This window comes from Equus quagga, chromosome 8, assembly GCF_021613505.1.
Source record: "Equus quagga isolate Etosha38 chromosome 8, UCLA_HA_Equagga_1.0, whole genome shotgun sequence".
Taxonomy (NCBI): Eukaryota; Metazoa; Chordata; class Mammalia; order Perissodactyla; family Equidae; genus Equus; species Equus quagga.
The window spans coordinates 40,159,332-40,183,581 of record NC_060274.1 but is presented as its reverse complement, the minus strand read 5'-3'; the positions used below and the strand labels follow the sequence as shown (position 1 = coordinate 40,183,581).

Here is a 24,250-nt window from a genome sequence, read left to right as displayed (position 1 = left end):
GTGCCCAGCTAAAAGAGAACATATCTTTTTTAAAGATTTTTTAATTTTTTTTTATTTTTTCCTTTTTCTCCCCAAAGCCCCCCAGTACATAGTTGCCTATTCTTCTTTGTGGGTCCTTCTAGTTGTGGCATGTGGGACGCTGCCTCAGCGTGGTTTGATGAGCGGTGCCATGTCCGTGCCCAGATTCGAACCAACGAAACACTGGGCCGCCTGCAGCGGAGCGTGCGAACTCAACCACTCGGCCATGGGGCCGGCCCCAGAAAACTATCTTTTTTAAACTTTATAAATGCAGCAATTATATTAAGTGTATTTAGTATGAACATAATATAAAATGGTTTGAAAAAAGTCTAAATGTCCAAATGATTCGGATTTTAAATCTGGACAAACCATCAAGTATAAAAATGCGTCATTCATCAGTGAACATTTTTTTTCTCACCTCCCTGCTATTTTTGTCAGGGAGATTCAGAAAAATTTGCCTAAAATGGCTTTACCTGTTTCAAGACTTCCCTGAGGCTTCACATTTGTGGCCACGGGTTTCAGTGAAAACTCTGCCATTGTAGCAGAAGTTTTTCCTTCCGCTGTCTACAGCTTGTTTAGAAATGCTAGTCCAAGAAATCAGAAATAAAGCCGATTGAGTGAGAAAACAGTACAACCTGGTCCTTCAAAATGCCTATTAAATTTCGGGTGATGGAGCGCGAACCTCCCAGGGCTCCGACACGCACACAGCGGGCTGGCTGCCATTACAGACGGTGCGTGAAATGTCTAGCACAGCACACTGCACAAACTTTAAAATGGGTGGCTGGGTGCTGTCGTGGTCGTGATTCTGACATCTCAGAAGTTGCGCTAGGATGAGAGCGCTGGGCGATGCCGCAAGCAGACTGCCAAGGGATGGGTGTGAGCTGCTCATAACACAGAGCACACGCAGGGGCGTGGCGCGTGGACACAGTACACAGGTGACAGACAGGCTGCACTCACAAACATCTAACACCTTGAGCCTAATAAAAGATAAATAAGGACTCTCAGACGTTTTTGAGTGAGAAGGATATTTAGTTGCTTTCAGTTATACAGAATACATTTCACATTTCCATTTCTCTAACAGGCATTTACTGCTCGCTGTGGGGCCTAGAGACAACTGAAGTGTTCAATCCTAATCAAATTAAATTCCAGTGAGTAGATTCTTATGTGTCTTTTTGGGACAAGGATACCCCCTAATGACAAAGTATTCAAAGTCAAATTTTTTATGAACAAAGTAAAGGTTTATAAATATTTTGGCATTGTATAACTTTTCCTGGCATAGCTTGAGGGCTAATAAGAAACTCGACGGAAGTAAAGGCTTGGTGGCCATGAGCATGCAGCACATCTCTTCTCCCGTGCCGAGGCATTTTACTAACAAAACCAAGGGAACAGCGCCTTGTCACTGACCAAGGCAATCAGCGTGTTGATCACATCACACGGACACTTGCAAGTGACCAAAATTAAGTGACAAGCAAGTGAGGAGGTGGCAGGGGTGGAGCCTGTCAAAGAGAGCAGACAAGTAAGGGGTGATGAGGGCGACGGGTGGGACGCCGACACCGGGTTCATAGTCTAGGATTACTTAACCTTGACCTAGAAAACCAGAATAATTTCAGAGGTAAAAAATCACCACCACTCTTGATAGTGATCTTGAAGAGAAAAAAAAATTAGCCAGGGTTTTTCACTGATGGGTTATAAGCGTTAGGCAAAAAGAGAGCAGAAACCAAATCAAGTCCATATAAAGCAGTAACGAAATAGAAAAATAAGATGTTAGTAAACCATAGTAGATGCTATTCTAGGTCTCAAAAATGGAGAACATAACTATTTAAATTAAAATCTTACTCCCCTCAAAAAATCCAAAGTGAAAAAGTATCAATTTTAGTAAAGATATCAACACACATATATGCAGATATAGATACACATATGAATAATGCAAAATAGATTTACAAAAATGTTAATTTTGGCACTTTTACTTGGATTTTTAAAGAAAGTCAACACAGACATCTTTGCATACAAATTCTCACTCTGGAGGAACAGGATGCAGAAGTAAAAGGTTCAAACATCCCCTTTCTTGAAAGTAACATTGAAACAGAACTTTACCCACTAGACCTCCTGGTTGGCAACTTTATAAATCAGGCTTGATGGATCACTCCACAAGTCTGACAAAGTTCTTTTCGTTTATATCACGGACACCTGGTGATCCACTTTCAGTACATGTACCATTTGGCCATAAATAACATTAACGTTTTCACTGTAGAAATCCTGAAGTTCCACTGTTCAGTAGATAAATTCTCCTGGAATTTCCTGTAGCAAGGGTTCCTCAAATTTAAATCGTTTGGAAATGGCCTTTTGCTCCATTTTCTCTTTCTCAGACTGTCTGCATTGTCCTAAAGTATATGAAGTGACCACGATTAACTCCTCTGCTGCAACGGCCTCCTCAGCGTCTGGTGTCTGAGTGTCTGAACTAATTTCCGGCAGAGAATCACCTTCCGGTAGGGCACCTGCTGCTGCTTCTGCCCCTTTCACCTTGACAGAAGGATCCTGACTGCTGCTTGGGGTCAACCACGGGTGGTTTAGACACTCTTCAGCGGTGGCTCGGTCTCTGTGTAAAGACACACGTTTTATACTTAAGATAGTTTAAAACTTTAATTATAGATTAGAGTACAAAGCATTACATTTATTGTATTACATTTTGGGAAGTATAAAGGGTTGGCAAAAATCTTATTGTGATTCCTGAATAAAATAGAAGTTTTGACATTTGCAAATGCCATTCCATACAATGCTGAAAAATAATTTTTTTTTAATTAAAGATTTTATGTTACCTTTTTCTCCCCAAAGCCCCCCAGTACATAGTTGTCTATTTTTAGTTGTGGGTCCCTCTAGTTGTGGCATGTGGGACGCTGCCTCAGCATGGCCTGATGAGCGGTGCCATGTCCGCGCCCAGGACTCAAACCTGTGAAACCCTGGGCTGCCAAAGTGGAGGGCGCGAACCCAACCATTCGGCCACAGGGCCGGCCCGGAAAAATAATATTTTAAGTAAGGTATCTCTGAAAAGCCCTCCTGTTAAGACCAAGGACAGCCAGAAAATATCTGTTATCCTGTGGGGCAGTTCCTATTTTCTAACAACATTTTCATTTTTGCCACTTTTCCTTTCAACAGATAGAATCAGCCAAAGGTTTCATCGTTTCTGTCTACATTTCCACATCTTCACTTTGGTGTTTCAGTTGTTAAACTGTTTCTGCTCAGAGCAGATGACTCAAGAATGACAAAGATCAATATGAACTCATACTCACTCAGGTTTCTTAACTAAAAGTGTCTTGATGAAGTCAACAGCTGACTCAGACACAGCATCGAATTCTTCCTCAGAGTAACTTAAGTTCATCTGTGAGATGTTTAGGAACGTTTCTTGTTTATTATCACCTAAGAAAGGCGATATTCCTGTCAGCATGACATACGTTAACACTCCAATGCTCCTAAATCAGAACGAAAGGTAAGAAGCATCAGCATCGTGTTCATCTCTCGACACTAATCTGGTTAATTTCTCAAAAATAACTCTTACCACATATCTGTCGCCATGCTGATGGGATCATAACTAAGAATTTCAGGAGCTAATATCAGAAACAGAAGAAAACATTTAGTTTTGTGGAAAAAACATCTTAATATGCTCTTAGAGATAAACAAAATTTTAAATATTCATCAGAAACTATAAGACACTAAACAAGGTTTGGGCTAAAATGAAATAACTTAACATTAGAAATCAAATTTATATGCATTGCTGCAAAGTCTAACTAGATGTCTGCAATGAACTTGTTAGCTTTTCACTCAACCCTCCATCGTTAGGTCCTAGTATTTGAAAAGTGTTTGAACGCATAACTATTGCAATACAAACTGACAACTTCTACACCTCCTCTTCCCACGCCCTCCAGCTAACCAAGCATCATATCTAACACATCACTGCTTTTAAGTCCTTCTCCACGCCATCCACGACTCTTCTTCCTCACTGCCCCCACTGCAGCCCATGGCCCTCTCCCCTCTGACCCCCATTCAGTCCACCCCCCTCATCCATTCTCCATGTTGCAGCTAGAGTGAGCGTTAAAAATATCCACCCACGAACAAAAAGTCAGTCAACAAGGTTAAAACAAATTGGCAGCCTCGGATGACACGCATCACACTCACAGCCAAGGAAGCTACATGTCTAGAGCTGAGAAAAGTGTGCTTTGATAACTGCACTGCTGTCACACGGAAAGGCAACAAAAAAACCTTCTCAAGTGTGCAAGGACTTAGGAGAAAGTCACGAAAATCCTCCCTGAAAAGAAAAACCTACTCACTGATACAATTCAGTCAACCAAAAGATGATTTTTTCCAAAAGTATACAATTAGGAAGGACAGGCGATACGGACTGAATCCATTTCCAAACAGATCCAAGACTAAAAACTGTGGTAAGTGCAATTAAAAAAAGGGGATGAAAACGTTCTAAAGCTAGGAAAACACTCCAAGTTGCATATCCATTTACTGGTTGGGGACAAATCCCCCAGAATATGAGGGAGGAAGACAAGGTTGGGAGGAAATGTTAGGAATGCTAATTCCTCAACTTAATATCTGAAATTGTTGAGAAACAGAGGTTATGAATATTATTTAAAAGTTTTAAAAGAAACTATTAGGAAATTTAAAATCAAATGCATAGCATCCAAACTCCTGGAAAGGAAAACAGAGACCAGAGAGCAAAAGATGGTGGAAGAGGGGTAGAAAGTGACAAGAGCTTAGTTTTCTGATGTAAAAGTGTTTATTACGTGCTGAACTCTGACGTAAGAGCTTGATGGAGCAAACCCAGGGAGGCAGTGCTGTTATAAACCCTGTCTCCTGGACAGAGGACCGTGAGCTCCAGAAAGACGTGGGGACTGAGGTCACAGAGCCAGCCAGCACGGAGCAGAACACAGCCGGGCGTCGGTCCTGTGCTACAGCGCGGGGGGAGGCTGGAACCCACCTTTACAAGGCAGGCCGGGGAAAGAAAGAGAGGAGAGCCCCTCTGTTTTTCTGTATTATATACTTCTGAATTATTTTCAGGTTTTTTGGATTGGGCTTGTCCTACTTTAATAAAATAAAGAAGACAGTGCCGCTTTTTGGAGGGGAAAAAAAGGTGTTGGCAGAAAATTTAGAATTTACCAAAGAACAGAAAGCATTGGGGAAAAAACAAGAAATCTCATTCAGGGCGAGCACCGCTACTGCAGTCTCGGCTCCCAGCCCTTCACCCTGCTGTCTCCTCTATGTCTTTAGTTTGCGATGCTACCCACCAAAACCCGGCCCCCACACTGGGCTGCTGCTGTGCCCGAACACTCGCTGTTAAGCCACACTCCGAACACCTGCCTAGCGGTCACGATGCCTATCAGCCAGTGTACTGAAGATTAAGTATTTTAGTCCACAAAAATACACATAAAAATTCTGAAGGTTTGTTTTTCTGGCTGCGGGATTTTTTATTAATAAAAGATCTGTTTCAAATTGCAGAACTTTAAAAAATTATTTTAAAACTTCAAATTATTCTTTGTACTCTCCTTGCCAAACAGCTTTGTTTTCCTCAGCCCCATCTGTCCTGGCCTCTGCGTGCTCTGGAGTCCTTTCTCCCTCGGAAATCAATCCCCACCATCCTCAGCCCCTTCAAGGACCACGCCATCCACCCTCTTCTCCGCAGGCCTGGGCCCTCCAGAATGGAGACTGCCTGTCTGCCGGCTTCACACTGCCTCCCTTCAGGCCCAGGACAGCCTTCTCTCCTCCTGCTTATGTGGCTGTCATCTACAGACACCAAAGCCATCTTCCTGCCCAAGGCTGGCCATCCCGGGCACCTTCCACACGGATGTCCCTGACCACACAGCCTGGCACCCACGCCTCCTGACTTCTGGGTCTGAAGAGCTGCCCTTCCAGACCTACGTTCAAAGCTTTACAATTGCAAAGAGCTCTTTCATCTCTGAAGTTTTAAATGTCAATATTGTAACACAACCTCTGATTACAACCCTTAAATTATTTCACTGCACTGCTCTACTACAGAAATCTTTTTTTTCAACCTCATTCAAATCACTAATCTTTCTGTGCCCTATTTTTCCTCCAGTCTATCAAAAGAAGTCATAGTTTACTTCTTTTTCTATGAAACCTAGAAGCCTTGGATCTGCTCTCCTGCTAGTTCTTTCCAGGTTTAAGCTCTTTTTCTTTCTGATCTTACATCAGGAGGACGCCCTCTGTTCCGCACACCTGCGGAATCGCAGGGCTTGCAGTCGCTTTAACAGTGTTTGTTACCAACTTGAAGCTCTCCAAAGGTTCTTGTTAAATATCCTCCCACCCTCAGACAGCCTGATATCCTACACTTAGTAAAGAAAAGCCTCTCCTATTCCTTTTAGAACCAATCCCTTCAAATTCTCTCAGCCTTCCAGGGAAAGGATCACCAATTTGGTACTTCACACACTTTAAAGTTTTCCATTTTTTAATTTAATACAAAGGAAGGAATCTGATGGTAGAATTCCAAGACAGCAGATGGCGGCCCTCTGTTAATCACACCACATGTGACTTCCCTAACGAAGGTGAGGCCTGGCCCCAGATACAAAACAAATCTCACTCTTAAGAATACTTACCCACATACTCAGGAGTACCCATGATTTCTCGGAGCTCTTCACTGTTCTTCATGATTCTTGAAAGACCAAAATCAACTATCTTAATGTCACCCAGTGGAGATTCACTTGTCAGCAGAATATTCTGAGGCTAAAAAATAACATACCCCCCAAATTAATAAAAACATGACTGAGTACAAAGACCATGTAGCGTGTTAAAACATACAAATTTCACCTGTGAAATTGAGACTGAGGAATCTACGGTAAGCAGTCATGCGTTAAATACTTTTGCAGTGTGCTCACTGTGTAAGGCAGCAAGCCTTGCACACTCTCTGCCCTTATCCTGGCTCCTCCTCAGCACATAAACATGCATCTACCCCTATCTTAAAAACAAAACCAAACCACTTTTATAAAACAGACTGCCCAGGACTCTGCATCTCTTTCTGGCCAAGACACTCACTCCCTGCTATTCCCTCAAAGCTCAGCTTCTTGAAAGCACGGTCACGTACAGTCACTGTCACTTCTCATCCAGCTCAATCTGGATTTTGCCTCCGCGACTCAATCTGGCCTCACTAAGGTCACAAAATCTTTAATACTCAAAGACCTACTAAATCCACTAGCTGTCTTTCAGGCACTATTTTGCATGCCCTGATTGTGGTGTAATTTGGCACTGTCCATCACTCTTGTATTCTCTCTTGGAACTATTCCTCCTTTTACAGACCCCTCACCACTTTCTCAGGATTGTTTTCTTCTGCCCTCCTTTTAAATATTGGTCTTGCCCAAGATCTCTGGCTGGCTAGCCCTCTTCTCCCAACACATGCATTCTATTTTTGGGCAACTTCATCTACTATCAAAGCTTCAGTCGCCACTTAGATGCTGATACAGACTCACAGATCCAATTAAAGTCATATATTTTTATTTGGCTGAAATGTACCACATCTTCAACTCTTCACTACGAGGTAAGGCCTTCCATTCAGTAAGCACCTCGGGCAGCGGCTCCTCCTCAACCCCACCAAACCCATTCCTCTTTCCGTATTCCAGTCTCAATGCCCACAGTCAACACTTTGGGTTCATCCTACAGTACTCCGTCTCCTTCATTTTCAGCTCTTTTCCACATCTGGTGAAGTCACTAGACATGCCAATTCTATTTCCCAAATCTCAATTTCCTCACTGCTTTAAAGTTCGGGCTTTCATTAGTTCTCAGCTGGACCACGACCCTACCCTCCTGTCTCTCCCACCTTCAAGCCAGCCTCCCTTGCACAATAATCTTCCCATGCTGCAAGTCTGCTCAGGATACTCCCCCTGTGGTGGTATGGCTGCTAGTCATCACCAACAGACACACTCCCAAGTGGGGGTGGGCATGGCGTGGATGGATACGGTGATGGGCAAAAGTTGCCCAAGGCCACGGAATCAATAAGGTTCATGTTCCTGGTGTCATTTTTACCCAACTGAAGATAACTTACGACATGGGTACAGAAGAAGTCAAGCAAATATATTATGGACTAGAATGCAAAATTCATTAGATTTTTAAAAAATAAAATATGAGACTTCAAAGAAAAGTTTATTTTGCTTCAGAAAGTCTGCACTTATTGTCTTCTGCCATTAAGAATATTTCCAAAGATAAATTGAGAAGCAGTGGTATCAATAAAGTATAAATATCTCAATACAGCACCCAGAGTGTTTTATGACCCATCCCCTGCCTCCTTTTTAAGACTAATCTCCCATCACCATTGCACAGGGACAGGCAAGACACACACTTCCATGTCTCACGCCTTTCCTCACGTACTGCCTTGGCCCAGGAAGCCCACTCCCCTTCTCCGCCTGACAAATTTATTTTCATCATTCACTCCACGCGTGGTGGGTCTCAGCAAAGCCCCGTTCCTCTAGAAAGCCTTCTCCGACCACCCCTCCCTCCCTGCAGGGAGGGTCTGCCACCTGCTCCCTCTCTACCGCACAGCATCTTATACATGGCAAACTTATCCCATTGTTTGGTTTACTGTATTTTTCTGGTTGCCCTATCACACTGAGGTTCTCCAGAGGTTTATAATGAACGTTCGCACTTCCTTTCCTTCCACTCATACTCAACCACTCCACCCACTTCTGCCTTCTCATGCCACTACAACAGGTCACTAAAATCCAACAACATTTTTCAATGCTTTCTTCTGGACCAACATCTTAGCAGAGCCTGACACTGCTGCCACTCCTTCTTTGGCTTCCAGAACAAAACACTGTCCTGCTTTTCCTCCTAACTCTCTGGCTGCTGCTTCTGTCTCCTTTTTTGGGCTCATCTTCCTTTACCTGGCACATTAACTGTTGGGTTTCTCAGAGCTTGATCTTGAGGCTCTTTCCTCTTCTCACTCCCCACTCTCACCTTGCACGATCTATCTGCACTCAAGGCTTAATTATCACCTATACCTATGAGTTGCAAATTTTTACCTTTGGCTCAGACCTCTTCTCAGGGCTCTAGAACTCTTCAACCTACTGCTTACCTAATCTCTCCCCCTTTGATGTCTCAAAGGCACCTCAAATTCAACACCCAAACCAGACTCAGCCAGCCCTGGTGGTCTAGTGATTAAGATTTGGCGCTCTCACCGCTGAGGCCCAGGGTTCATTTCCTGGTCAGGGAGCCACACCACCCATCTGTCGGCTGATGTTGAAAACTGTGCTACTAGTAGGACAGGTTTCAGCGGAGCTTCCAGACTAAGACAGACTAAGAAGAAGGACCTGGCCACCTATCTCCAAAAAGACTGGCCATAAACAGCAGCAGAGCACTGTCTGATATATGCCAGAAGGTGAGGATGGTGCAAAAAGACCAGGCAGGGTTCCGCTCTGCTGGACACAGGGTGGCTAGGAGTCGGAATCGACTTGATGGCACTAACAAAAAAACCCAGACTCCTATTTTCCTTCCCAAATCAGATGATCTTGATGCCAATGACAGGCATCTCTGTGAAGGCTACTCTCCCCCAGTGGGACAGGGGAGAATACTAAGAATCAACTTCCTCATTCCTCTCTTCCCCCTTCCTCCTCCGTTTAGCTAACGTGTCACTATATCCTACTGATTTTAAATCATAAATTTAAGCATTTCTAGACTTTGTCTACTTCTTTCCAACTATAGAACACTGACTCAAGCTACCACCATCGTTTGCTCAATTCCCACGGCCTCTAAGGGTGGGCGTCGATCTGTTCTGCCCATACTGCAGCCAGATCTTTTGTTCTGAGTGAATCTGAGCTGCTAACCCCCTGACTAAACCCTTTGGTAGCTTCCTATTGCTCTTACGATAACCTCCAAACTGCTTAATGTGGCTTATAAAACCTGCGGGCCGAGCTCCTGGCCAGCTTTCCAGACTCATCGTGCCCCTGCTCCCCTCGGCTCAGGGCAATGGCGCCTCGCTGGACTGTGTTCGGTCTCTCATACGTGCCATGCTCTCTCTCAGGACAGTATCTTTATCTCTGGTGTTCCCTCTACCTAGGAGACCTTTCTTTCTGTTCTTCTTTGTCGAGAGTCAACTTGGTGAGAAGACTCAACTTGGTGAGTGAGGCAGACTACAAGAATTTTCAACAATGTGAAGGGCTGCAACATGAAAAAGGGAACTGAGTATGTACAGACGGTCCCTCTCTTTAAATACGTCAACCCATCATCTACCCTTCCCCTTCCTATTATGAAAATGCTTGTAGATTTATCAAAGTTTCGATTCAGAAACAGAATGGGAAGAATCTACAGCTCCATGAGAACAGGAGCTGCAGTCCTGGTCATTGTGGCATTACCAGGAGGGCCTGGCACACAGTAGGCGCATGTTATTTGCTGAGTGAATGAAAGGAAGAAACGTGACTAACACTAAAAAAGTTTTTAAGGGTGTCTATTTTGTGTCAGGAATGGTGGTACCATAAATATGAGTAGTGACGAGTCCCCACCGTCAGAGCTCATAATGAGAAGAGAAAACAAACGGGCCTCTCAGGCTCAGCGAACTCTGCTGGGCAGTGACAAGACCAAGTGCTCAGGCGATAAATAAATAAGAGGGAATAATTCTGCCTTAGATAATTACAGAGGAGACAAGTGACCAGACCCTTTAGGAGAAAAAGGATTTCATCATTTATTCAACAAATTTCTACTGACTGCCTACTGAGCTGTGATCTGGGGAAGTAACAGACAAGACACGAGTCCCCTCTTCTTTTGGAGCCTTATTTCCTACTAGGGACAAATAAGCACAATAAATAACATAACCTCAGGTCATTTCAAGCACTATGGAGAACTCAGAGCAGGGTAACAGAAGAGAGAGTGCCTGTTGGGGGCGTGTGCACGCAGATGCTATTTTCAGGGTGGTCAGGGAAGGCTTCTCTGCGAAGGCAATATTTGAGGAGAGAACAATGTTAAGGAGGAGCCAATCATGGCAGAGTACCTTCAAGGTGAGGCAGGCAGAGGGCATTCCAGGCAGAGGGAAGAGCACGTATAAAGGCCCTGAAACAAGGACAAGCTATCAGTGGAGCAAGTGCCAGCTGGAGAACAGCACAAGGCGTGTGGTGGTGCATGAGGCTGGAAAGCAAATGGGGGAGGGGACAGGAATCACAGGGCTCTGTAGGCCATTCTGGAATAACTGGCAGAAGGCAGACCAGAGGGGAGAAAAAGAGGATATTCTAGGAAAAGAAAAGGCCACGTGTCAAAGTACACAGGTGAGCTGATGTGTAATACGATGTGTGCACGGCCTTATCACAGAATGTGGCTGGAAATATCCTCTGAAGAACGTGCCTTTACCCTTTCTTGAAAAGTCTCAAGATGAAGGGAGAGACAGAGTGGGGGAGATATGACGAAACATGGAAATGAAAACAAAAAGCAGAAGAAATTTTACACATTACAGCAGCAAAATCCATAGCTCACTGTGACTGATGACACACAGGAGCAGGAAGAATGCGGCGCTCCTGTCATCCACCAACTGACAGAATCAGGTCAGTAAGAGAGGACAAGTAGTTCCATTTTTTTTTTAACTTTTTATTGAGATTATGGTAGTTTACAACCTTGTGAAATTTCAGTTGTACATTATTGTTTGTCAGTCGTGTTGTAGGTGCACCACTTCACCCTTTGTGCCCATCCCCCACCCAAGTAGCTCCATTTTGATTCTCAGACCCAGAATCTGAGGTGCCTCCCAGGTACAGATGTCCAAGAAGAGCTGGAAATTCAGTCTGGAGAGAACACGAGGCTGACGATACAGCTTTAGAGGTCAACAGCACATAGGCAAGACTAAAAACCATGGAAGGAAATGAAAGGAAGAATACATGGCAAGAAGAGAAGGGGGCCCAAGATGAATTCTGGCTGGTAACTACACTGAAGGGTAAGCAACAAGGGGTACAAAGATGAGAAATGGTGCTCTGAGAGCGAGGTTCTGAGCCTCCAAGCAAAATATGACAGTAAGAAAGTCAGGAAGAAGAGGGATGTCAAACGGGACGAGGGGAAGAATAAGGACCAGGAAGAAGCCACTAACTACAGCAAATACACAAGCTATGAAAGCCCTTTGAGAAAGTAATGTGCAGTAAAATGGTGGGAGAAAAAGCTACATTACAACAGGCTGAAAAATAAATTGAAAGCTAAGTGATCTTTATGTTACAGGTCATTTTGGCTTTAGTATCTCTGATACCCTCTAAACCAGTGCTGCCTACAGAAAGATACTGCAAGTCACATGATTTAAAATTTTCTAGTAGCCACATTACAAAAAGTAAAACGAAACAGGTGAAATCAATGTTAATATATTTATTTAACTCAATCTATCTAAAATATTATCCCTTTAACATGTAATTAATATGTAAAATTACTGAGATAGTTTACTTTTTTTCATCCTAACTCTTTGAAATCTGGTATGCATTTCACACTTTGAGCACATGTCAGTTCAGATGAACCACTTTTCAAGCGCTCAGCAGCCACAGGTGGCTAGTGGTACTGAAGAGTGCACCTACCAACTCTTTAAGGAAAAAAAGATCCAAGTAGCATCCTGAGAAATGAGGGAATTCTTAGCACCTCTTACACAATGTCCTAATTTATTACCATTATGCAATTATGAAGAGGTAGTTCCTCCTGAAAACATATTCATAACAATAACTAAGATTTCTCTGTCCATAGTGAAAACAACCATGCTGTTGCTCAGTGTAATGTGTAATTTTGTTTAAAGATCTCTCTTTTTAATCATAGAAAGTTTTGGGTACAGTAAAAATTTAAAACTGAACATAAAACAAAAACAAACTGCTGTCACTGTGGCAGTCTGGACTGCAGAGGCATGCTAGTTGTCACAAATAACCAAGCCAGGGAAAGCACGCCCCCACCCAAAAGCACTGAGAACGCTCAACTGATCAGTGTTAGGATCAAATTCTCTTTGCAAGATAAAATAACTAGAGGTTTTGGTACCAAAAACTTCATTATAAAGTCACATTGTCTTCGTTAATTAGCTTTTAGCTATTTCTTCAGAAAAAAACCTACGGAGCACCATGATTATGAGTCCCCAGACTTCTCAAGGCAATTTTAGTTTTATTACATTAATGAAATGCTACAGTACAATAAAACGTCATAATTCAGGCAAATTAGATGAGAGGTGCTTGGCTCTGTGAAACATATTCATCATTTAACATGTTTTGCCCTTCCCAGTACATACAAAATACCAAGAGAAACAGTGCTAAGTGGAAATCTTCACCAGATCTTTGTGAGATTTATTTGCGATGAATAAAACATGCACACTCTGTAAATGTTCTTGGACACCACTGTTTCCCTAAAATAGCTTAAATGTTTCCCCTTACACTTTGCTTCCATTTTACACTCCCCGGGAAATGATTTCGTAAATTATCATGAGAAAGCCACTTGGTCTGGTGGTAATGCAGTAAATTCTAAATTAGTGTGATCAAATTATTAAACCATTACTGTATTTGAAATCTAGGCCCAGTGACAGGCGTCCATGATATCCCAAAGTGAGAGACATTAAACAGCTGAAAGAGAGATTGCTAGAAGAAACATGTCTCATAAATCAGAACAGTTTCATGGAATTTCACAGTTGATGTTTACTATATAGTCTCTATCAACTGTGCCCTGGTTTGCCCACAAGTACCTTTTAAAAACAGACCTTACTTCTCTAAACAAACTGTAAGTACAATTACAGGACTATAATCTCTATCAGTCTTTGATGGTGAAATACACCCACTTCTAGTAAGTGAAATCTATGTGCTGAAAACAAAGATAAGTACCTGAGCATTTACAGCTTAGTTAGACCTCCTTTCTAGGGAATCCAGTTCACGATAAAGGCCTTATGGCTCACAATACCTGATTCTATTTAAGACCCACGAATCCCAGGTGGTACGAGAGAAAAAACACCAAGGTCAATGGAGAAGTAATGACAGTGGAATAAACAGCAAACATACAAGACAATGGCAGCAGGGAGATCTTTCTAAAATCTTATTTCTCTGCCTGTGGGGAATCCTTTTATTTATCTCGGAATTTTCACCTTTGTCCATCATCCATTTAACATGACTGAAAATCACCGTGGGAAGAGAGCTTGTACCGTGGAGGCTAACCTGCTTAATACGGCCTAAGGTATCACGGACAAGGTTTTACGGGACATATTATCAGGCAAAGAAAGTTAAAATAAATTGAGTTTTTAATTATTAAAACCCAAGTCAGAGTAGAGAAATAGGTTAATAACCCTTCTAAATTAATTTGGGGGAATGTTTAGAAATGTTACATGTTACCTCTCCTTCGAGTAACACACTGACGCTTAAACTATCAGTGATCAGTTGAAATCTCACATGGCAAAGCTGCGGCTTCTATTCCTAGTCTGCTCGTCCACCTCCCATCATGGAAATAACAGGGGGACGAGCCTACGACTGAATACCTAGCACAGAACTGCTCAGAGACCTAACCAGCAGAAGACCACTCAAACACACAGAGCACGGGATGTGAAGACTCGATTTCTCTGCGCCCTTTCAGTCAAGCGCTCCCGAGTGAAGCGAAAGCAGGCCACTATGCTGACCACGAATTCACCGAGTTGCTGAGATTATTTTGAGACTTTTAGCTTTGTCCTGACTCTGGTAAAGCTGCTTCTCAGACTTGTTAGTCCTGCCATGATTTCTATGTGAACGAATGGGCTTTCCCTTAATCACAGATTAGTGTCTTTTCTATTTTTGTAGATTTATAAACACTCCAAAATCTGCATCTGCTACTCCTCAGAGAATTTTCCATGTTCAGTTTCAGATATTTGGCTGAGAGTCTTCAGAGAATCAGTCTTTTGGCAAACTGACCATTAGGGGTCTGCTTCCCATCCTGTCAATTATTTCTCTTACGGGGCAACTACAACAGTTTCTCTACCTTCTAAGTAATTTCTGTCTCTGGGACAAAAATTTCCCATTTTAACCATAATGGGGAATAAATAGTCTACTAACCCAAAGTTACCATATATATTGGGATTATCAATTTTTACAGAATTATAACACAAAGGTAATATATTTAGCTTTGTAGCTTAGTCTTTCAAGATCTTATAGAGACAGAGAGAGTCAACATTATAAGCATAAACTGTCACTGGGCAGACGGCTGTTAAAAGGTGTAGGACAGTGGCCTCTCTTTGTCCAGACCCACAAAGGCACAGAAGTCACCCAGAGATGGCCTTCTGGTAGAAGTCATTCCCATTGGCATGGCTGCCGCATCAGCCCGCCTCCGACCTTCGCCTTCAGCAGATCACTTGGAGGCAAGTGTGAGTGCAGAAGTGAAGAGAGTGAGGGCAGAAGAAAGGCTGAGACCCCACCAGGCCACCTTGTCTTCTAGTTCCTCTGGGTCTAGGAAACACGGAGAGTCCAGTTTCCAACATCAAAGGCCCATCATCAAAGCCTCTATTAAATCTGGAAAGAATTCTACACCAAGTGTACTGGGGAGAAAGGAATATGATTTATACTGAGTGTATTGGGGAGAAAGGGATATAATTTCCTTGTGTAAATACACAGTTGAACCTGGTATTCAAGAACTTAATATTCACCTTTACCTGCTTTCAAATAACATCTAAGATCCATGACACACAGTGGTGGCAACTTGTCTGACTGGCTACTTAATTAGTTCCTGACTAATAGTCAAAGGTTGAGCTGTCACAAATTGAAAGTTCATTTCCTATAGGTGCAAAGCTATTTAAATTGGGGTTCTGTTCCTGGAAGTTCTTTTCATACCATAAAACAAGCAAAACATCATAAAAATAAATACGTAATTTTACAAAGTGATGTGTGAAAACCAAACATGAAAAAAGGCACAGCACAAAGATTACATCTAGGAATTCTGTCTAGATACCAGCTGAGGCTCCTGAAAGTATGAGTCCACTGAAGCCCGGAGCGCAGACAAGAGTTCTTCCTGCCAAGCCTTCTCGAGGGGGTAGGGGTGGCATTTTTTGCAGTAAGGATCTCTGAATTTCTAACGCCCACAACAGACTGAAGGGAAAAAATGAAGCCCAGTGCCCTCACCCTGCTATGAGGGTCTTACCTGGGTGATCTCTAGGCCACTTCAGCATTAACATCCTGGGACTATGTGTCGGTGCACACACGTCCATACCTGCCTTCAAAAAAGGCCACTGTCTCTACTATGTTGTAACTGCCCATTTTAGCCACTGTACTAAAATATTAGTATCCTTGAGAAAAATAACTGCTCGCAAACTGAATTTAAATTGTCATCTTTCAGAAAACAAGAAAATTTCCAAATTGTCTCCTTCCTCCTGTATTTTTCCATAAGAAACTAGTATTTGAAAGAATACCTATTACCCTTCCACCTTATTTCAAATGGAATTTTATCAAGCTTACTTCAGAAGTCAACCTCCAGATTACACACTGTACACTCTTACTTGAGAGTATTCCTTCGTGCAAAGACAATTAAACGCTGTTATTTATACAGTATGGCAGATATCAGGTGTTACAGAGTGGGCCAAAGAGCAGCAGGCCTCAAAATGGCCCCTGCACCCACCGTATCAGCATCACCTGGCCCTACCCTGAATCAGAAACTCCGGAGCTGGTACCAAGCAATGTTTTAACAAGCCTTCCCAGGTGATCCTGATCTGTGTCAAAGCTGCAGACCCACTGCCATAAGCACCGACTTTCTGTTGGAGGGCACCCGACAGATTGGCAGACGGCAGGAGTGCAATGCGGCTGCACAAGTTCAGGACTGGAAAGCCTTTTATGGGTGCAGGGCTTTCAGCCTTCTCAGCTGACCTTCCTCCCTGACCCCATCTCCTCTGGCTGATGAGGAAGTGGAATCACTGTGGGGAGTTCTGTTTGAGGACTGTTTCATTTCCCCACAGCCACACCTGGACTCGATCTGGAAGCAACCATCAGAAAATCAACAAGGATCCTACACTTTTCTACCCCAGATGCCTGGAGGAAGGTACTAAGCATACTTGTAGTGGACATTTACTCTGTGTGTCCTGAGCACTCGTTCTCTATTCTTTCAGAAACAGAATCCAGCCCTTCCCCACTCAGTCCACATAAAAGTCAGGACCCAGGAATTATTAGTTCCGGGTTGGTCTACGTTGCTTTGATGAGTGAGTCTGAGAACTTCTGCAAGAGCTGTGAACAGAGACTGGCTCTTTCCTGCTGAGCCTCTGGACACTTGTGAGGGAAAAATGGCAGCATCTGACTTACTACCATCAAATTGCCATCTTGAGAAGGCAGAGCCGAGGGCTGAAGAAAAACCAAGTCCCAGCAATATCTGAGTTAATGAATAGTGCCACAACAGAAGTTAAGATTATCCCTGGACTTTTTGGCCAAGACAGTTTCTTTTTTTGCTTACCTTACTTTCATCTGGTGTTTTGATTACTTGAAAGTGTAACAACTGATAAATTGTCCTTTGTGTATTCTTTCCTCCCTTCCCCCTTCCTTCTTCTACCTGCCTCCAATCTCTTTATTTCTCCAATTCATTTTACTTACTGCTGCCTACCTAATTTTCCACAATACTCCTTTCAGATATTCCTGCTCAAAAATCATCTACCTGTTCATGACATTTGAAACTCCTGGAATCTGGCTTTTCCTCAACTTTCAATATCTCCGATTTCACCTCTCAATTCCAGCGACAGTACTCCATTTATTTCTGCCCAAACATATCACAAGTATTCCGAACTCTCGTGAGTTAACTTTCTCCTGTTCTTCTCCACCCATCTAAATCCTGACATTTTTAAAGGCCTGGCTCAAGCCCTGTCTCTACAGGGGGCCTTCACCCACCCCAGCAATATCCTATCAACTCCATTTTTTGGGCAATGTATTATTATTTGTCTTTCTCTGGACACTCATGCACATCATCTCCTTGATAAAACTAACCGGCTAGAGAATAAGAGTAACGACTCAACTCTCACATCCCTGTTGCCTAATAAAACACACAAACTTGATAAATCTTTGAATATATCACTGTGAAATATTTTACATCTGGAGTGTCACTCTCCAGGAATCTCAAAATTGTAAAGTCATTCAGATCTTACCTTCAAATCAAGATGAACTACGTCATGAGCGTGTAAAAAGCGAACGCCTTCTAAAATCTGCCTCATGAGTCTCTGAACATCTTTTTCTTTAAAGGCTTCTTCTCTGTCTGCAACACACTGGTCAAAGATTTCACCCCCAGCGGCACTGGAGAAGGGAGAAGCATATTTTAATTATAAAGGAAAAGGACTCAAAAATATTTAGACTTTTTGTTTAGTATTTATACACAGTATCTTCATTTAGATAAACTATAATTTGAGTGTGTGTAAACTTTTGTCCATCTACAAGCCTATATTTATTTTTTCTTTTTTTAAATAAAAATGTGAAGTCTCTAATATGAGCTAAGATGAGCAATTCCAAAGCTGAACAAAAACATCAGTTTAAGAACGTCAAGAATTAAACTTTGATTGTAAACATATTACCACACTTTCAAGTAAAAATTTCTCAAGAATTTTTGGTTACAGAATACATAGAAATATTATTTTTGTAAAAAATGCAAATAATGAAAATAAAGAAATGCCTCCCATTGAAGACCCTTTCCCTAATCCTAGAGCCACATTCAGAGGTAAGCCCTGTTACCACTTTGATGTACTATATCCTTCCAGAGGTTTTAAAAACATATTTAAATGTATATAAAAATATTAGTTTTGTGGATTTAAAAAACCCATAAATGGCAACATAGGACACATTCTATTGATACTGTTATACAACTTTTTTCTTAAACATGTCTTAAGAGTCTTTCCATGGTGGTTTTATAGTTATCTATCTCATAATTTCTAACTCTTGTATCCATGTGAATAGATAAACCATAGTTTACTTAACCATTCCCCTTTCCAGGACACTTAGTTTTTTCTAATTATTCACTATTATAAAGAATGCTGTGAGGAGAAGGCGCATTAAAGGTTCTGTCTGCTCATGTGCAGTAGTTCTCAGGGGGAGATGCCGGGCCTCAAGGGCTGGAGTGAAGGGGACGTGCATTCACGATTTTACAGCTACAGCCCGCGCTCACCAAAAGAGCAGCACTGATTTAAACTTTCTTCCACCTTCTGGCCAAAGCACCTCAGATTTTCTCCCCTCCAAATAATTTTGCCAATAAGGGAAAACTCAACATTAAAAAATTTTTATTTCTCTTCAGAAATTCCATATTTAAACAATTCATTCTTACCCTAAATGACAGCTCATATCATATCTCAAAATTTTCTTTATGTGTTAAAAAAAGACTGGATTGCTTCTCTGAAGTTGCTATTAAATCAACATGAAATATATAACTTCAAACAGCCACGCTGCTGTCAAACAAGAGGTACTTATTCATTTCCCTTTCATAAGATAACACAGTTCCTTCCTTCCTTCCTTCCTTCTTTTTTATTGAGGTAAGCTACTTTCCAAATTCTGTCCATGTAAGGAAACACAATTTTTCACCAAAATCGGTAAGATCATATTTAAGTTTAGCTGAAAAGTTGCAGGTGATGAAAGTGAAAGAAAATAATTCACTGGGTGATGAGATTTTCATTTTGGTTAAACATACACAACCGACTTATCATATTTTGATTACAGTATGAAAAAACCATATATGAAAATATCAAAACAATTTTTACATAATTAACCATAAAGTGGTCATCACATATTCATGGAAAGTTAAAGTAATGTATAACTCATAAGAGAGGAAATGGTGAAAGTTTAAAACCAAACTAAAGAGTAAGTTCATTATAGCCTAGCAGTACTGCATACGGTTAATAGAAATTTGATGACCTGAAGCAAAATTCCAGTTGAGCTGAGTCAACTCAGGCCCAAGCAGCTAGAGACGCACCACGAGGTAATTAACGCACAGTCCACAGAGCTCTGCGCACAAAGGCCACAATTTACAGTGACACTCAGAACTGTCTACGTTCCTCAACTGAAACAAGGAATTGCATCTTGGTTGAAAAAGTTTCTCAATCACAATTTATTGTCCTCTGGGTCTCTCAGCTCATCATTACCATCCACAATAAAATTCAACAGAGGTCCATTTACATAAATACAAAGATTTCTTTATCTAAAATTTAAGAGCAATTTATTACTAGTCCTTTCCACTATAATTTACCCATTCTTGCTTTAACAAAAGGGTTTCCTCTCTTTTCCCAACAATTTAAGTAATCTACATAAGCACAAAATGTGAAGTGCAAAACTACAGTCTTCTGAAAATGTTCAAGGATGTACTTTAAATGCAGACTATTACACAAAGGTGTACCAGTTAGCCTGGAGCGATCAGGAAGACCTACATATCCTCTCGATACAACGCGCAATCATCACACTGTCCCCTGCTCAGATGTAAGCTTGACCCATGAACTAAGTGTCATATTAACTAAAGGAACTAAGTGAAATTTTACGAAGAACAATTTGAGATGTTAAAAGCATCTGTCAAGTATGGTAACAGAAAATATAAGAATATTAAAAACTACTTCACATAAAGTACCTTCCTTCACAAAGAAGCTAGAGAAGCACTAAGAATTTTGCTGTGCCTGTCTTTTAACTAAAGCGAGATTCCCACAGTTATATGACAATACACTTACTCTAGGAGTGCTAATTTTTCACTAATTCAAAGTTACTCAGAAACTAAGTTAATTCGGATAACTCTTCATCAAAATTTTTTATAAAAAAACTAATTCAAAAACTTTTCATAAATTCTACACAAAAATTATTTTTACAAAACATATTGAGAACTTTTAATTTCAACTTTCTAGTGGTCCTTAGAGAGTCAGGGGTTAAGCATCTCTTGACCAACATTAAGCAAAGCCACGTAAACGATGTTTAGAGGCTGAGGGTAACTCAGCTTCCCTGGGTGCCTGCACCTTGGCTAGATCATAGCTCCCAACCTCAGACACCACACACTCCTTTTTCTATCTAACTAGCATTTCCATTTCTATCCTGATTAGAGGTCCAGTCTGGATCTTTACTCTCTCACTATTCACATTCAACAAACACCAACCAAATATGTCAGGCCCAGTGCTATATGCTAGGGATAGAAAGAGAAATTATAAATAAGTATGTCTGAAACTTCATGTACTGATAGGGGAGAGAAAAATGAAAGATAATGTTAAGAATATATATGCATAAATATATATGGGTGTGAAATTATATATCAAGTGATTTGATAATTTAGCAACTGAGCAATTAATTAGAAAGGAAGGAGAAAAAAATCTTAGACAGATGACATTCTGAGCCTTGAAGAATGAATAGGAATCCGCTAGATGAAATGGTAGGAGCGCATCCGACGCAGAGTGAACACACGTATAAGGGCATGCTGGTGTGAAAAATACATGGTTCATTCACAAAAGGATAAATAGCTACTTCCTTTTTCAGCCAAGTTGTATGAACTTGCCCTCTAACCATAAACAACTAGAAAATGAGCAAAGTATATGAACCAACTATTTTCAGACATTAGAACAACAGGCAGTTAGGATCACGATCCCTGAGAGGAGAGACACAAACAAGCTGAGCCCTACTCTCTCTCTGTCTTCTTACCTGGAGGTAAATTATGGACGTAGTACAGGGTCAGGGACAGGCCCAAGAAGAATACGGCAGCCTTGCTAAACTGAGGAGACAGACTGGGAGTTTGGCAGGGCTAAGGCAGCTGGGTTTCATAGCAGCAGAGAAGAGGGAGCTACATGGAAAGCTCTCCAGACATCTGCTTAGTTATATCCTGGAGTCTTAGACAAAATACTAATATGCGCATGCATAGGGTGAGACCTGCAAGATCAGGCAAAAAAGTGCTGGGAATTTATAAGGTGAACAATTTCCAGTGTTCACAGAGGACAGAATGAGCTATTTGAATCTTGTCCAGTTGGAGTAGGAAAATCATAGCAACCATGGGGCAATCAGCAAACTCCTCCTCGAAGGGCTACATCTTAGTGATAAGGCCAAAGTAGCCCTTGATTCGCCCTAGAACACCTGATCCACAAGTAATTTAACTGCCTGCCAAAACAAATGTCACCGTTCTTTAATGGAAGATCATAAAATCCACTCAACACTGTGATGTTCTGAAGGTATGTCATCCTTCCAAAACTTACCAGACCTCTGAGAATGCCACAAATTACAACCCACAACTAACAGGAAAGCAATAGAAACAGACCCAGAAGTGACAGAGGTGATGGAACTGGCAGATAAGGTATTATAAATATGCTCAAGCATGTAGAGTAAAATATGATCAAACAAAGGAGACAGATGAAAGGTATGAAAAGAACCAAATGGAACTTCTAGCAATGAAAGATAAAGTATCTAAAATGGAATTTTCACTGGATGGGCTTTAAGGCAGATCAGACACTGCAGAAGAATCAATGAATTTTAAGACAAAGCAATAGAAACCATCCAATCTAAAGTACAGAGAGAGGGAAAAAAAGACTGAATAAAGTAAACAGAACCCCAGGGACCTGGGCAACAATATCAAGCAGTTTAACACACCATAATTGAAGGAACGAGAGAAGAGAGATGGAGCAAAAAAAATTAAAAAAAAAAAACAGCTTAAAATTTCCCAAATCTGATAAAAACTATAACCCCAAAGGTCCAAGTAGCTCAAGAATCCCAAGTAGGATAAACACAAAGAAAGTTAAGGAACATTATGCTCAAATTGCTGAAAACCAAATTGCTCAAAGAGAAAAATCTTTAAAAAGACATTTTTATAGAGGAACCAAAAATCAACACAGATGTCTTGTCATAAACAATGCCAAGGGCATCCCTAAGCACTACGACAAGAAAGGTATGCCTAGAACACAGGGTGAAGTCAGAGAAGGACTAGTGGGAGATGAGGTAGACTAGAAACCAAGAGAAAAATATGGGATGAGGTCAAAACAAGGTGAAAAGTCCTGAGTGAGGCAATGATGGGCTAGCGTATCTGTAATGCTGAAGCGCTCCAGTCTCCCAGGCAGAGCGAAGTGGCACAACATATGGCTGAAAGCTTTTGAATCACACACTCCTGGACTGAGTCTTGGCTCCACTTGCGGTGTGACCTTAGGTTGATTATTTCTGTGAGTTTTTCCCTCATATATAAAATCTTGTTCTAAAATTTATAAATAAAATGAATTCAGTAAAATTTCAGGATACAGAATCAAGATACCAAAATCAGTGTATTTTTATACACTAACAATGAATTATCAGAAAGAGAAATGAAGAAAATCTCATTTTCAATAGCATCAAAAAAAAAAAAATACTTAGGAATAAATTTAACCAACAAAACTAACAGTACACTGAAAACTATCATTGAAAGTATCTTATACTGATGAATGAAATTGAAGAAGACACAAATAAATGGAAAGATATTCTATGCTCATGAATCTGAAGAATTAATACTGTTAAAAGGTTCACACTACCCAAAGCAATCTACACATTCAATGCAATTCCTATCAAAATTCCAATGGCATTTTCACCAAGGTAGAAAAAAACAATCCTAAAATTTGTATGGATAGCCAAAGCAATCTTAAGAAAGAACAACAAATCAGGAAGCATCCCATTTCCTGATTTCAAAATATATTACAAAACTATGGTAATCAAACCAGTATGGAATTAGCATGAAACAAACACATGCACCAATGCAACAGAACAGAGAGCCCAGAAACAAAATAATCCACATACGGTCAATTATTTCAAAACAAAGGAGCCTGGAATATACAATGGAGAAAGGATAGTCTCTTTAATAAATGATGTTTGAAAAGTGGACAACCACATGCAAAAGAATGAAACTGGACCCCTACCTCACATCATATACAAAAGTGACTTGAAATGAATTAAAACTTGAATTTAAGACCTGAAACCTTAAAACTCTGAGAAAAAAGAATAGGAGGTAAGTTCCTTGACATCTGTCTTGGCAATTATTTTGAATTTGACAACAAAAGCAAAAATAAACAAGTGGGACTACATCAAATTAAAAAGCTTCTGCACAGCAAAAGAAACTATCAACAAAATGAAAAGGCAACCTACTGAATGGGAGAAATCATGTATCTGATAAGGTGTTAATATCCAAAATACATAAAGAACTCATACAACTCAAAACAAAAAACCAAATAATCCCATTGAAAAATGAGCAGAGGAACTAAATAGACAATTTTCCAAAAAAGACATACAAGTGGCCAATAGGTATATGAAAAGGTGCTCAACATCACTAATCATCAGGGAAATGCAAATCAAACCCACAATGAGATATCACCTCACACCTG

General features: G+C 41.0%; 1 protein-coding gene across 1 annotated transcript in view; it reads right to left on the bottom strand.

Annotated features, from left to right (window-relative positions):
- Positions 1-1,033: 1,033 nt before the first annotated feature.
- Positions 1,034-24,250, bottom strand: part of STK17A (serine/threonine kinase 17a) — a 37,980-nt gene continuing 14,763 nt past the window's right edge. Inside the window, exons 3-7 of the mRNA XM_046669856.1 lie at positions 18,068-18,212; positions 6,630-6,756; positions 3,572-3,620; positions 3,306-3,485; positions 1,034-2,614 (exon numbers count right to left, since the gene is read on the bottom strand). Coding sequence (XP_046525812.1) covers positions 2,290-2,614; positions 3,306-3,485; positions 3,572-3,620; positions 6,630-6,756; positions 18,068-18,212 — 826 coding nt within the window. The 3' untranslated portion in view covers positions 1,034-2,289. The remainder of the gene's footprint in view (positions 2,615-3,305; positions 3,486-3,571; positions 3,621-6,629; positions 6,757-18,067; positions 18,213-24,250) is intronic.